This window comes from Mesoplodon densirostris, chromosome 6 (assembly GCF_025265405.1).
Source record: "Mesoplodon densirostris isolate mMesDen1 chromosome 6, mMesDen1 primary haplotype, whole genome shotgun sequence".
NCBI lineage: Eukaryota > Metazoa > Chordata > Mammalia > Artiodactyla > Ziphiidae > Mesoplodon > Mesoplodon densirostris.
The window spans coordinates 125405774-125421050 of NC_082666.1; the positions used below are offsets into that span (position 1 = coordinate 125405774).

The following is a 15277-nucleotide window of genomic DNA, read 5'->3' on the forward strand; positions in this document are numbered from 1 at the left end:
CACTCATGCTGTGGTGTGTTTTTTTGTTTATAGGATTCTACATAAATGCACTGATGTTATTATCAACAAGTTATCTTGAATGTCACTACAGTGTGTGTGTATATATATATATTCCATTGCATGTATAAATCTGTTTCCCTCGGTGGTGTCTGGTAACAGATTAAACCTCAAGTGTATGATTTTCATTACTTCTTCCAAGTGAATGATTTTGAAAGCTATAAAAAGCATTTTTCTATTTTTAAAATTTTCCTTCAAACCAATGTTTCCTTTCAGAATTACAAAATAATTAAAAAAACATGATTATCTGATGTTAACTGTTAATCCTTAAGTATATAATTAAAATTTTTGTTCAATACTTGATTAAAAACTATTTCTGAATTTTCTGTCTTTATTCCACAGAATGATAAATAACGCTGATCATCTCTAGAAAAGATATTGATTCACCTCATGTAAAGTATGCTCAGTTCCTTTCCAGTGGTGTAAGTATCTAATTCTTCTCTTAACTTTCATCCTCTCAATTGTTTTAATAAAATTAAAAAATCATTATGATTATGATCAAAAAATGACAGCAGGCGTTTGTAGAGTTGAAAGAATTTTTTCATAGTTATGTGGTAAGGAATGAATTTTCAAATCTATCAACTTTCTCTTTTACCATTTCTGTTTCAAGTTTGAAGTCTAACATTAATTTTCAATTGAACATAAAATTACATATAATTTTAAACTGCTTAATAGCCTAGAAATTTGTGAAACAGATGGCTGGTATTAAATACCTTGTGACAAGCAGAATATTGGAAGAATGCTACCTTAATGCTGCCTTTTGTATGCAAACTACTAAGCACCTTAGCCATTTTCTTTACCTACTGGGGATAATAATGTAGTTAAGTCTGTTAGCTAATGTAGCTGGTAGACTTTCTTTGGAGTCTGGCAAAAAATACAAGTTGGATGGTGGTATTATGTAGAGAGGTTTTTTTGTGCTAGGACATGAGCTGTAACCACTAGTTCATATTAAATAGGCCTCTGAATAAAAGTATTCTAGAGAAGACAAAGTATCTATTAGCTCATTAAATACATCTTTAGAGTCTAGTGCAGAGTGCCTTTAGCGTAAGCATTTTCTAAAATTTGGTTCAACCTGTATTTCAATTAAATTCCTTCTGTTTTGGTTGACAGTTCTATAATCCAGTAAGTAGACATTAAGATAGATTTTCCTTGTTATTTAGGTTTTTCATTAAACTTTTTTCTTCTCTCATTGGCTTTATCATATATCGAAAAGTCTCTGGAATAGGCCAGGTGGTGTGAACTGTAGCCTGAGTTGCTGCTAAGTAGCTGTGTCCTTGGGAAAGGGAAGGCACTGTGTTTACTTTGGGCCTGAGTTTCCCTTTTTTAAAAAATACAATTTATTTGTTAATGGCTATATTCTATAGCCATTAGAATGTAAGCATCATGAGGCCAGGAATTTTTGCCTAATTTGTTCCCTGTTGCATCCTCTCTGCCTTGTACATGGTCTGACACATAGGGGTCACTCAGTAAACATTAGTTGAATGATTTTTGTCTAAATAGTCTCCTGTTCTCTGATTGCACACCTAATTTATATCTCCCTCTATAAACTTGGATGTTTTTATCAACACTAGGATTTTATTTTCCCAAATGTGTATAAGGTGGCTGTAATTTAAAAATCTCAACCTTAATTAGTGATAATTTCAAAATAACTATTAAAGTGTGATTATAAATTGAATATAATCTTATTTTTCTCAAAATCTTTTTATTATGAAAAGAACATTTTTATACTGTTACTTGTAGTCATAGTCTCTCTTCTCTGCGTTAGTCAGTTCTGCCACTGGTTTGAATTATAGAATCATTTTACCATACTGTGAAGCTCAATCCCCAGCAAATCTTCATTTCTTACTTATTCTCACTCTTGTCATTTTCTTACCTTAAAACTGCCTCTCCTTTGATGGTATTAATAATTGTGGGAGTAATGTGCCATAAATAGTAAGAATGGCCTTAGTACATCTTTAGTTGGTTAATATTATGACTGATGCAATAATGTGTTAAATCATCATGGAATAAATACCATGTATGACAAACAAAACTAATACATGACTAGGCCATATTTTGCCTAGTCATTCTAGATAAAAAGATAAAGACAGCAGTCAAGCTGAAGAAAATGCTGTGTTATCCAATAAGGTCTTATTATCTGTTGATGATTTACAGGTAAGGTAGTTGTTTCATTTTTGCACATATGATTTCAAGATTAATCATTTGTGAATGCTTTAACCTTCATGATTATAGGATTTAGTTTAAGAAAGTATGTTCTGGACCTCGGGCCTTATCCAAGAAGGGTTTACATATCCAAGTAGGGGTAAAATTTATTGTAAAATACGTTTACTATTATGGTCTTTTAGAATGTCAGTTTATGAACTGAGGCATAATTCCTGAATTTAATTGTTCTTTTATGCTTCAGACATTGTCTGTGTTATTACAGTGTCAAAATTCTTCTCACATCATTTTCAATTATTGTTGGCCTGAGTCTGCATTCAGATTAGTAATTTGAAGTGAAAGATGTTCCTTATCCTGTGAACAGTTCTTCTGCTACATAGGAAAATTAATTCAGTTCTTACATGTTATCTTTTTCTGTTATAAAAGAATTGCTGATATCATGGACTTAGATGACCTTTGTAGGTCATTTTTGCCATAATTTCATGATTATGTGCTTAAACTAGGTGACTTATAAGAAATAAATTCGAAAATGACAGAAAGTGTACCTTTGTTTATGTTAATACCACTGGAATATTGTTCTCAATATCCAAGAAAGCTTCTAATCTTGGCATTTTCTCAGTAAAATATTGTACCTTCAGTGTCATATGCATGATTAGATCCTGCTCATTTTGCCACTATCATTCTGCTCTATAGGAGTCATACATTTTATTCTAGCAATTGTAGATCTTTTTACTCTAGGTATATCTTTGTATTAGGGACCTCTCCTGGTGCAAGGCACAGACATCTAATTTAAACAAGGTGAAGCATAAAGGGAAGTTTATGCTCTTACATCACAATATAGCAAGAAGAGCAGGGGTGGACTTCCGTGGTGGTCCAGTGGTTAAGACTCTGTGCTTCCACTGCAGGGGGCACACAGGTTCAATCCCTGGTGGGGAAGAAGAGCAGGGATGAGGTAGGGGCTTAGGAATGACTAGAACAAGGGATATGAACACTGTAGAACTTTCCCCTTTGCTCTGCATTTCTTAGTATGCCTGCTTTATTTTCCTGCAAACTAGCTTCTTCTGCATGGTGAGGAATATACCAGACTAACATCTTCCCACAGCTGAGCACAGTTACAGTGACTGTCCATCTTCCTTCTACTCTAAGCTGAATATTTTGAGGAGAACAAGGCTTGGTTTCCTTGTGTGCCCACCCTGTTGGCCAGAAGGTAGTGTATTTTGAGTGACATCCCCAAGAACATGTGATTGGAAACAATGAGGCATTCTGTGCAGACAAAATAATAGGTGCCTTCTGTTATCTCCTTTTATGACTTTGGATTAAAAGTGTTTCCCATAGTCAAGGAATCTGAAATAACATAATATTACATTGCTTCAGATACTGGAATCTTTAGTTCTGGTTCTAATAAAAGCTTTAGGATGGATACTTTTCAGTTAACAGGTTAAATTCTTGTAATTTATTTTAGTTTTATGCTAATATATACAGAGTGCTGTTCCATACAGAGAGACGTTTGAAGAATTATATACAGAATACTATCTGCTCTGATATAAATGGGATAGGAAAATATCATAATTGATTTTTTTTGTCTGTATAATAAAACGGTCCTTGAAATCTCGTATCTAAACAAGGTCAGTTTATGACGAATTTTGTAAGTATGAAGACTTTCAAAGCATGAAGTTAGCAATGGACAACTCCATTTTCAAGAGAAAAGAATAATGTACAGAAACCTGAATTTACCAAATCAGTAAGTTAAGAGGTAAATTATTTGGATTACTAAAGGGATTAGGCAGCTACTTTAAAAAAGAACTTCCTAGGATTAAGAATTAATGTGTTACTAAGCACTTGATAGAAAGGACCAAGGGCCAAGGGTTAAGATAGAAACTAAAGTGTCAGGTGTCTCTTATAAGCCATTAGGAAAATGTTTACACAGCTTTTTCAACAAATTTTGAATGTAATATACCTACTGAAAAATGTACAAATCAGTAGTGTACAACTTGGTGAATGTTCACAGCTAATGTACCTATGTAATGTAACTAGCATAGAACAGAACATTACCAACACTGCATAGCATTTTAATAATAGAACATTTGTGTTAATAAGCAAGGTGTACTATTCTTCTGACATCAGTCAGGAGAAAAAGTAAATGAGTTACTCTGGTTGAAAGTTTTTTTTTTCTCTCTCTCTCTCCCAACTAGCTGATGGTATGTTATGGGGGGTGTGGGGGAGGGGGTGGTATATGAAGCTAACAAGAAAATTAGCAGAGTACAGTTGTAATTGCCAAAGATTTAGAATAGCTAATAATTGGCAACCATCCAGGTGTCCAAAATAGAATGGCTAAGCAAAACTGAGGTATATTCCTACAATGAAGTACTATTCAGTAATAAAAAGGAACAAACTGCTGATACATACAACATCGTAGATGAATCTCAAAAACTTTATACTGAAAGAAGCCTTACACAAAAGAGTACATAGAAGTTCCATTTAGATGAGGTTCTGGATCAGACAAAAGTAGTCTGTCGTGGGAAAAAAATCTGAGCAGTGATTGCCTCTGAGGGAAGAGCACAGGGACTGACCAGGAAGGGGCATGAGGGAACTTCCTGGGGTGATGGTAATACTCTGTAACTTCATAGGGATTTGAATTTCACAGGTGGCTGTACTTCTCAGAACTCATAGATGGTAAACTTAAGATTTGCATATTTTATTTTATCTAAATTTTACTTCAAGAGAAAAAAATACCTGAACAAATACTGAGCTCTAATTAATTATATACATGTGGAAGTATTTAGGGGGAACTGTACAGATGTCTGTAACTGATTTTGAAATGCATCAAAAGATGAGATGAATAGAGGGATGGATGCATAAGGAATGGATGGATATGTAGTAAAGCAAGTAAAATGTTAATGGTAAAATCTAGGTGGTTAGTGTATGGGCATTCACTGTAAATTTATTTCAACTTTTCTCTGTGTTTAAAAGTTTACATTATAAAACCTTGAAGGAAAAAAACTAGGCAATCAGGAAAGAATGTAATAATCATGAAAACAGGACTTTTATGATGAATAGCTTGTCACAAATGAATATTAGAAGAGGGCAAAAGAAAATGTTTATAGGTATAAGGCAGATACTGTGGCCCATGGGCACAGATGATGTGCAGCATATTATTTTAGGTCCACAAAATGTTTGTTTTTATTTTTAATGAGCCTGTCTCTAAAACTAGAACCGTTTCACATAAAAATTATAGATTTCTGCCTGCTTATTTTAATTTTATATATTTATTTAAAAATTTTATTTATTTATTTATTTTTGGCTGCATTGGGCTCTCTCTAGTTGCTGCCAGGGGGGCTACTCTTTGTTGTGGTGCACGGGCTCTAGACACGCGGGCTTCTGTAACTGTGGCATGTGGGCTCTACAGCGCAGGCTCAGTAGTTGTGGCACACAGGCTCATTTGCTTCGCGGCATGTGGGATCTTCCTGGACCAGGGATCGAACCCGTGTCCCCTTCATTGGCAGGTGGATTCTCAACTGCTGCACCACCAGGGAAGTCCCGCCTGCTATTTTTAAAAGGACTTAGAAGACAAAGCAATCATTGCAATAGAATAGAGACTCCAAAGGTAGATACAGATTTGTGTGGAAATTTTGTATATGATAAAGGTGGCCTTTCAGACCAGAGGAGAAGAGATGTATTACTCAGTAAAGCATATTGGACAAATGAGCTATCCATTTGGGAAAAGATAAAGCTCAAATCCTTTCACACTCATTAGGCAAATATAAATTCTAGATGGAGCAAGGATCTTAAATATAAAAAACTGTTACTAGGACCCCTAGTCCATCAGTAGGTTTTATCTAAGTGGTTTAAACTGGAGATTTAAAAAGGACAAAAGCCTGTGTCCCATATCATTTGATTCCAGTAAGTCCTGCCGTATATTGGAAAGCAGAATGATGCATGCTTTTGGAGTCAGTAAGGTTTAAATCTTTTCTATGTCTTAATCAGACTTGTTTGTAAGATACAAAAGCATTGTGAGCCTTAGTTTCCTCAACGATCAATCAATCAATATAAAACTTAAAAAAAAAACTACAGAGGGTTGTCATGAGGAGCTGAGATTACATTACATGAAGCTCTTGCCCGGTGCCTGCCTGGAGTGTATGTTCAGTAAATGTTTAGTATAGAGGGATAGAGAAGCAGATCTCCAACAGCTTAGGGGAGCTGGCCCAGAGTAGAAGTTTACCTGGAAAGGATGAGAAAACTCTTTGACATTTATTTCCATCAGCAGGCACTTACTGAGAGCCTGCTGCATGCCATGCAACCTCTTCAGCACTAGGACTATAAAAATAAAAACAGAAGAAATTCCCACTTAAAAAAAATCTTAAGAAAGTCAGGTTTTATAAGAAAAGAATTCAAGTAGTGAGAATTTTTATGATATTTGACAACTCCCTTGAACTTAATATTGTTATTGACTCTGAGACATTTTCTGGTGTGATACAGTATCTTGTGTTATTTAAAGGAAGCATAATGGAGAAGCAATTTCCTAAGAAAAATGAATAGTTCAGTTTGGCCACAATCACGAAAGATCCATTTCTTGGGATAACTATTAAGAGAGAATACATTACAGAGATGAAAACTCATGAAATTGAAAAGTGGTGGGTGAAATGGTGCTTGATAAATTTTTTTGTGTGCCTCTCTTACTTTTCCATTTAAATATTCTTGCTGGTTATTAGTATTTCCTTGGGCTAAGCTTACCAAACTGTTTGTCTACAGTAGTGAAGTCACAGAGTTCCTAGGTCAGTTTTGCTGATAAAACAAAATATTACTGTTATTATAATATGTTAATAATAATGTCTTAATCATTTTCAGTAAAGAGTTGATACAGAAATATTTTATCTTCTGTGCATTCTCAATACATACTGATATATTCTTTGGTAGATATTGTAAATAAAGGAACTTAAAAAAATTTTTTTTTGTTTTAGTTTGCTGGAAACCATGTCTCACTATACAGATGAACCCAGATTTACCATAGAGCAGATAGATCTGCTTCAGCGCCTTCGACGTACTGGAATGACTAAACATGAAATTCTCCATGCCTTGGAAACTTTGGACCGTCTTGATCAAGAGCATAGCGACAAGTTTGGAAGAAGGTCCAGCTATGGAGGAAGTTCATATGGGAATACTACCAATAATATTTCAGCATCTTCCTCTACAGCGACAGCTTCCACACAGACCCAGCATTCTGGAATGTCCCCATCACCTAGCAACAGTTATGATACCTCCCCACAGCCTTGTACTACCAATCAGAATGGGAGGGAGAATAACGAGCGATTATCCACATCCAATGGAAAGATGTCACCAACTCGCTACCATGCAAACAGCATGGGTCAGAGGTCATACAGTTTTGAAGCCTCAGAAGAGGACCTAGATGTAGATGATAAAGTAGAGGAATTAATGAGGTTAGTCCCTTTCTTATTCAGAGTCCGCCAAATGTTTATGTTCTTAAGACTGATTTTGAGTAATGAAGCTGTATTTCAGCTCTTTACCTATAAGAACTGTGATGACCCCTTCCCCTTTAGTGATAAAAAAATTAAAATTTTTATGTTTTTAATTCAAAAACATTTAATATTCTTCTCTACTTAAGTTCTCTTTGCTGCTTGACAAGTCTTTTCCATTCTGTTATCAAAGCAAAGGTTAGCCTTCTCTTTATGGCTCTAATCACTAACATCTGAATTTTCTGAATTTCTAACAAACATATTATAATCCTTAAATCCATTGTTAAGTACTTTTTCTGATAGGATGGCTTTATCATGATATGTATACTCTTAATTTTTCCCTCCAACATGCCAATCAACAAAATAATTTTGAGCACCTGTTTAAAAAGCAATGTTCTTAAGCAGACAAATAATAGACATGGTTTCTACCCTTAAGAAGCTAAAGTTGTAATTTTAGCAATAGATGCCATACACACACACACAAATTTAATGTTATCTATTACAAAATAAGTGTTAACAGTTAGAGTTTGAAACACTGAGAAAAGAAGTCCAGTTTCAACAGAGGTGATTAGGAAAGGCTTCACCCTGGACCTGGGACATTTTGAGGGCAGCACTGATGTGCTTTCCATTGTGTGTCTCCAGGATCTAGAACTGTCCTTGGCACACGTTAAGGGCCTAGTATGTCAAGTGAATAGATGAATTTGAGCTAAGCTTTAAAGGATAGCTTCTGTTTTGAAATATAGGAGCTTTATTTAAAGTTAAGGGAATGGTAACAGGTAGAAAAGGCAAGACATGATTAGTCTTATAAAAACTGCAGATTGGCTAGATATGGTAATAAGAATAGTATAGTAAGAGGCGGTACAGATTTTGGGAAGATTTGAATTCCATATGCATAATTTATGTTTAACTTGGTGGAAATTAAAGGAGTCCTTACAGGTCTGTAGGAAAGAGTTGATAAAAGCATTGTTTTCAGTAGATTATCGCTACTGTAGTAGGGAGGAGAGCCTGCAGGTAGATTAGTTACAGTATATATGAAAGAAACTGGAGCAGGAATTTGTCAAATAAAATTATAACCTATGATTATGAGTTGTAGTTCTTCTGTAAGACTTTAGGACTTGAAGATAGTATAATGGTGACTTAATACTGCCATATGGAACATCTATCCTATAGTACCACAAAGGTAAAATATCTTTTGAACAAACTGTCCTGAATTTATTTTTAGGGTGGAACTGCCATATAGGGAATTCTGGGCTAAATGGACTATTGTATCTATTGGGTCAGCCAAAAAGTTCATTTAGTTAATGAATATGCTGTTCAATAAAGTTTTTGGTGGAAATGAAAAATGTCTTTTATTTTTACTTAAAACCGAACGAACTTTTTGGCCAATCCAATAGATTTCAACGTAATTCCTGTAATGAATAGTTTCATAGAGCAGCTACAGGGCCCTATTATTTAAGCTTTGTGAAACTTAAGAATATAAAAGATCAGCTTGGCTTTTAATTCATTTTCACTTGCTTAAACAGCTGGCCAAAGTTTAGATGTTCCTTTTGAATTTAACATCTATATCACTGTCAGGATTAAGAGAGAGGACCATTTGGGCAAATAGAAGTTACTTTAGTAGTTAAAATGTAAGAAGGTTAGCTTTTAATTATGCTAGTAGAGTGGGTATCAACAATAAAATTTGTTAGAATGCTAGCCTGTTTTTTGTTGTTGTTGCCGTCGTTAATCAGTTTTAATGAGCTTTAAAAATAATAGTTCCCAAATGTGTGTTAGCCTAACAAGAAATTTGGGAAAACTTTCTTCTTAACAAAAGTCTCTGGAAGATTGTCCAGAGTCTAAAACTTGACTATAATGATCTAAAAAATTGACTGTTAACTCTAAGGTTATCATAATGTTGTAGTTCAACTGTGTCCTCAAAATAAACAGAAAACCTATTTAGTCAGGACTAGGGTTTGTAGTTAAATCCAGCAGTTACACACATTCAGGTGTCATCATTAGATATATATGTGTTTATAATTGTTATCAGTATTTAATTTACATACATCCTACCTTGTTGCATAGTTAGGATACTTTATGGCTTCTTTCTTAGAACTCCTGTGGTGTCCTCTACTCATCTAGTGGTCTCGTTGAACCTTCTGGCTCTGTGGTCCTCCGCCATTGTGCCCTCACCCACATCTGCACTCTTCCTTTGTGCCCACCTCTTGTTTTTCTCAAGTTTGCAAATAGTACCAATCCTTAGGTTTGAGGGAGAAGTTGATTACATGACTGGTTTCACTTTTAATCATTACAACCATGCTGTGTGTGAGGTACAGCAGAGACATTGAGATTCACCAAAATTAAGTAACTGACCCAAGGAAACGTAAATATTACGTGGCAGAGCTGAATTCTAACCCACGTCTCTATTACCAGTGTGTCTGTCGCTGGTATCTGTTGCCTCTGTAAATAAATTTTTCACATGTGTAGATTTCAGTAAAATTTTAGGAATGGTGGTTAATGTAACTCAAGACAAAGTGTGAAAGCCATAATGGACTCATCCCCCCCCTTCCCCCATGTGATATTTGCCACGTCAAATCAATCACTTAACTAGCCTAATGAGTTTTTATTTGGTAGAATGTTAGAGAAAGTTTTGAGTAGTGAATCTTTCTGAGTACCCTGTGCCCACATAGAGGTACACTGCCCTTTGCCCACTCAACACTGTGGTGACATAGTGGGTTGGATTTGGTGGTCTCTAGGTGGGGAGAATGGATACCTGAATGCCTTCCTGCCTCCTTTTCTACATGTGTCATATGTAATTCACCTCTTGTATGCTTACATTCCCCAACCTCCAGAGCACTCAGCCATAAGTAGAGCTTTCAAATTTCATAATCCACTGGGTCCACGAACTTAACTCCTAATAATTTCAAGGTATGCAAAGGAGGCTTTTTTTTTTTTTGTAAAACTTGATTAATTTGTAACTGTATACCTGATTAGCTTGTTAAGAATCAGAAAGAGAGTAACTGCTACTTTTTCCATTTTTGGATTGATCAGGGTTAAAAAAAAAAATGAAAGGGAAACTAGAATGTGAATTCTCAGCAAATTGTTGAATATAACATTTTAGGAAGGACTTTAAAGCCAGGAGCTAGAATAAAGACCGATTTTCCATGTTAATATTTTTTAAAAGCATCTGTTAATATATATGTTTATATATAGGTGTATATGTACATCTGCTAATATAATAGTGTGTACCTATTAAAGTGTATCTGTCCTATTGTGTATATATAAAATAACAATTGAAATGAGGCTTAATCAGAATTAATAAACAATGTCATATAAAAGATTATTCCTAACTACCCATGTACTAAATTTCATGAGTGTTTAGTATGTTATCTAGGATCCTGAGACTTTCTTCTGAGTTGGTTATCCATATGCCTAGAAATAGCTTATTTACTTGTGTAGGTAGGGATTTATGTTCTACAAGACATAATAATCAGTTACCATGTTGTTCACACAGATAGAATAGCTTTTGTTTTAACATTATCTTTTAAAATTCTAAATTATGCTTTATCTCCATGAGTAGAAATTAAAGGGAGAAGGGTTTTATTCATATGTGAAAGAATTTGTGTGTAATTATATTTTCCCACCTGTGAAATAGTCCGTCTTGGTAGGTATTGCTCCATCTCTGGAAGTCTTGGAGATAGATGTCTACTTTAAAGGGTCCTACAGAATGTGTAGTGTATATCAACTAAGAGAATATGGAAGATCTTAAAACATACCACTTTTAAACATTCAGTCTTTAATAGCCTTTGTTCCAGAAAAGGAAGTATTACCGTTTTGAGCTAGTGTACATAACTCTCTTCCATTCTGTTTTGAGAAGCTTAAACATATTTGATATTAAGAATTTAGAGCTGTTTTATAAATTATCTAGATCAGGTTTTCCATTTTACAACCTTTTATCTTCAACTACAGATTTGTTCATTCATGGAACAAATTAAGCACTATTATATGCAAACCCCATGATGAATAAGACACAATGTTTGTGCTAAAGGACTTTGTAGGCTAGTAGGAGAGATAAGACCAGATCAGGAACAACTATAATACAGAATAGCATGTAATATATTCGCATGTGAGTAGTATAATCAAAATGGTAAAGTTAGTTATTGGAAGAAAACATCTTTTTTTAGCTCTGAGGATCAGGGAGAACTTCTCTGAATAGGTGGCAATTATTATTATTTTAAGATGTCTTTAAAAAGGGTAATTTCACGAAGAGGCATTACTGAGTGTATGTAAGTGGTTAGATACAAATAGAGTGGTAGCTTATCTTGGAAATAAACTATAGAGTCAAAGAAAGATCAGCCTACACTTCACTTTTATTCCATAAGACTGGAGGAGTAGAAATCATGAGAAGTGTGAGATTTTATAAGATAAGGGAGGAAAAGTGGATTCATTCTCCTTAAAGATGTCAAATTTTAGATGAAGAGAGGAAGTAAGGAGTAGATGAGAGAGTTAGATTTGGAGTCAATGAAGGAGCTTTCACACCAGGAAATTGGTGACTTCACAGGGCACAGTGTGGACAACATTAGGAGAGGCAGGTCGTTAAAGAAGGTGGAATGAGTGAGGGGGAATATGTGAAAGTTTAAAGAACAAATTTAACCCAGTAGAATGGAAGTTTTTGAAATACATAAGAGAATTGGACACAGTGAAAGTTAAATGCTGTTACTATTTTGAAAATACCTAGTGTAACCAACCAAATGACACAACGCTTGTATCTAAGTTGACTGTATAGAAGTCTTTTCATGGTGCTTTAAAATACCCAATGCAGATGTTTACTTCAGTCTTACATACTTAGAGCAGATTGTTTGTTTATTCTTTTCCTGGGATTCTTTCCAGGGTATTATAAAATAATAGTCATTGTTTATGTAGTGCTTTTACAGTTTCAAAAAGTTTTACGTTGAAGAATTTAAAAAATTTTTATACATTTGATATTAAATTTTGTTTAAATTTAATTTCAGTGCTTGGAGAAAAATCTTAAAAGGCTTGTGGTGGGGGGTATTAATGTTCTCATTTTACCAGATGATGTAACCAGCTTTATTAAATGACTTGCCCAAGCACACTCTTATCTTTTAAGTTTTATGTTTTTCTTCAACTTGAAAAAGCTTCTCTCTGGTAAAGCAGTTGAGTAAAGCGGGTATTTTGGTTTTTTTAAAACTCATTGTGGCTGCTTAGAAACTTGCCAAGGATCTAAAAATATAGTCTCTGAGAGAGGGTAAGTGAACTGCTGCTCTCTTGCAGACTTTTTGGGGTTCCTTCTGTCTTGCTGCAGTCCTTGGTAATATCATACTGCAGGGCTGTGAATAATTCACAAACCGGATATGCCCTACTGGAATAATTGAGTGTTATCTCCTCTTTGTGACTTAGTCTCTAGGTGAAATTGATTTTAAATAAATTGATTTAAATTCCAATTTAAATCAGTAATCAAGAAAATACCATTTAATCATTTTCCCCACAAAAGCACATTTTTATTTAACCTTAATAGATAGTCTCTTAAACTCAGTTTTCATGTCCCTAGAGGGACATTCTATACATTGAAATGCAATGTTTTATTTAAATTTTTTCAGGTTAGTTTTGCATCTGTATCAGAAACCAAATGATTTGGTTGTTCTATTTACATAAGCCAATTGAAATAGATACTCCTGAAGTTTATCTCTTGCTCTACTGATTGTTGATGGATATTTGACAGCCATATGGTAATGTAGACAGTTATTTTGTTTGACATTAAAATGTATTTCTTTGTGCCTTTTTCTTTCAGATACATAATTTTTAAATGAGAATGATACTTTTCAAAGAAATAGTTCAAATATAAATAAGCATTGTGGAAGGAATCTAGAGAGTATCTAGATCAGTATGAGAAATTTCAAATATTGGATTAGTCAGTGGCCTCTTTATTTCCTTCCTTTGGGAATCTTTTTGATCAGGATTTCCAGCCAGTAGATGAGGAGTAGTAGACTGGAGCTCCAGATTGGAAGCTGTCCCTTCTATCACTTCTCTGCTCTTTTCCAGAATTCCTGAAAGGGAGCATGGAATTCATCAACAGAGTGTACAGCTCCTCCTCAGCAAAGGACTGCAAATCTGCTCTGAGTGAATCACAGCTGATTCTTTGGGGATAGGATACTTTCTTTCCTTGTTCCAAATAATCTGTAGAGAGACTTGAGCTCCTATAAGGAGTCCGTGGATCATTCACAAAATGATTTGTAAAGATGTCCTGATCCCTTTGTCTCAGATCAGGGGTTCACAAACTTTTTTCTGTAAAGGGTTAGATGGAAAACATTTTAGACTTTGTGGCCAAGAGGCAAAATTGATATAATATAGATACTTACATACAATAGGGAAAGCAAATGGTCACAAATTTTTACTTGCAGAATTCAATATAGAATAATTAACAATCGAATACAATTTTTAAAATACAGGCCTACTAATGAGAAGAATGGAATTTTTTGGTGGGGAGAGGATAATATTTTGCTTACTTCAAAGTTAGTATTCCCTGTCCTCAAATTGATTGCGAATGTTCATCTGTGAAAACTATTCTTAGCTCATAGGTTGTATAAAAACAGGTGGGAGGCCAGATTAGTCCATTGCCATAGTTGCTGACCCCCTGTGTTAGACCATAAATTGCCACTCTTCTGTTACTTTTGAGCTTGAATGAAAATCCGTTTATGTAATCCTTTTGAACATTCAAAGAGAAATTGGTCTTTAAGGCTTTAAGTATAATTTTTACTGAAGTTTTCTGTTTGTTCTGGTGGAGAAACAGAAGTCTTGCCATTCATTGTCATTTAGTGAATGTCTAGTCTTTTGAGAATTTGTTGAATTTTTAAATAAGTAAAAATTTATAAGGCATCTAGTGAAGAAAAAATTAGGTCTATAATATGTAATCCCAAGGACACAAAATATAGTGTAGTTTTAAGTATTAAGCATTCTGTATATTACATGTACTAGGAAATTAATGTCTTTTATATTAAAATTTTATATTCAACCCATCCTGCTTAAAATTTTTTTGGTTTATTCAGGACAAAGAAGGCAAATTAAAAGGCAGAGCCTTCTTAAAATGGCTAATATTTTAGCAGTTGTGAGAATGATGATTTCTATTCCTTTAACAAAGGTTTTTAACTGAACTGAACATTATTTATGCAGTTGCATAGTTAACATGCGAAACCACAGTCTACTCACAACTGATTTTTGTTGTTGTTGTTGCTTTTTATTTTTCTAGGATTTCTGTCTGTGTAAGATATATTCATTACCCAGTAATGAAACTTTGTATATACCATATGGCAGCCTTGTTCCTAATGTGAATTATAAACAGCATGCGATTAACCATCCTCTGGTATGAGACATATCTACTGTGGCATTCACTAAAGCGTCTGTCTGATGGTGTGATGTTTTAGGACTCGAATATTTGGTGTTTCTTGGTTTGTTTTAATTTCATATTTTCACACAAGCTTGGTCTGTTTACCTTTATTTTTGTGTCCTTTCTTTCTGTGTTCTCCCCACCTCTCTGCTTCACCTTTCTTAGCAAAGATGAGGATTTCTACCTTCAACATACATTGTTGGTCTTGTCT

At 34.5% G+C, this 15277-nt stretch overlaps 1 protein-coding gene across 9 annotated transcripts in view; it reads left to right on the forward strand.

Annotated features, from left to right (window-relative positions):
* Positions 1 to 15277, forward strand: part of HMBOX1 (homeobox containing 1) — a 177199-nt gene that overhangs the window by 83676 nt on the left and 78246 nt on the right. For all 9 annotated transcript variants that reach the window (XM_060102624.1, XM_060102627.1, XM_060102625.1 and 6 more), the window contains exons 2-3: positions 400 to 479; positions 7176 to 7652. In XM_060102624.1, the coding sequence (XP_059958607.1) occupies positions 457 to 479; positions 7176 to 7652 (500 nt within the window). In that variant the 5' untranslated portion in view covers positions 400 to 456. The remainder of the gene's footprint in view (positions 1 to 399; positions 480 to 7175; positions 7653 to 15277) is intronic.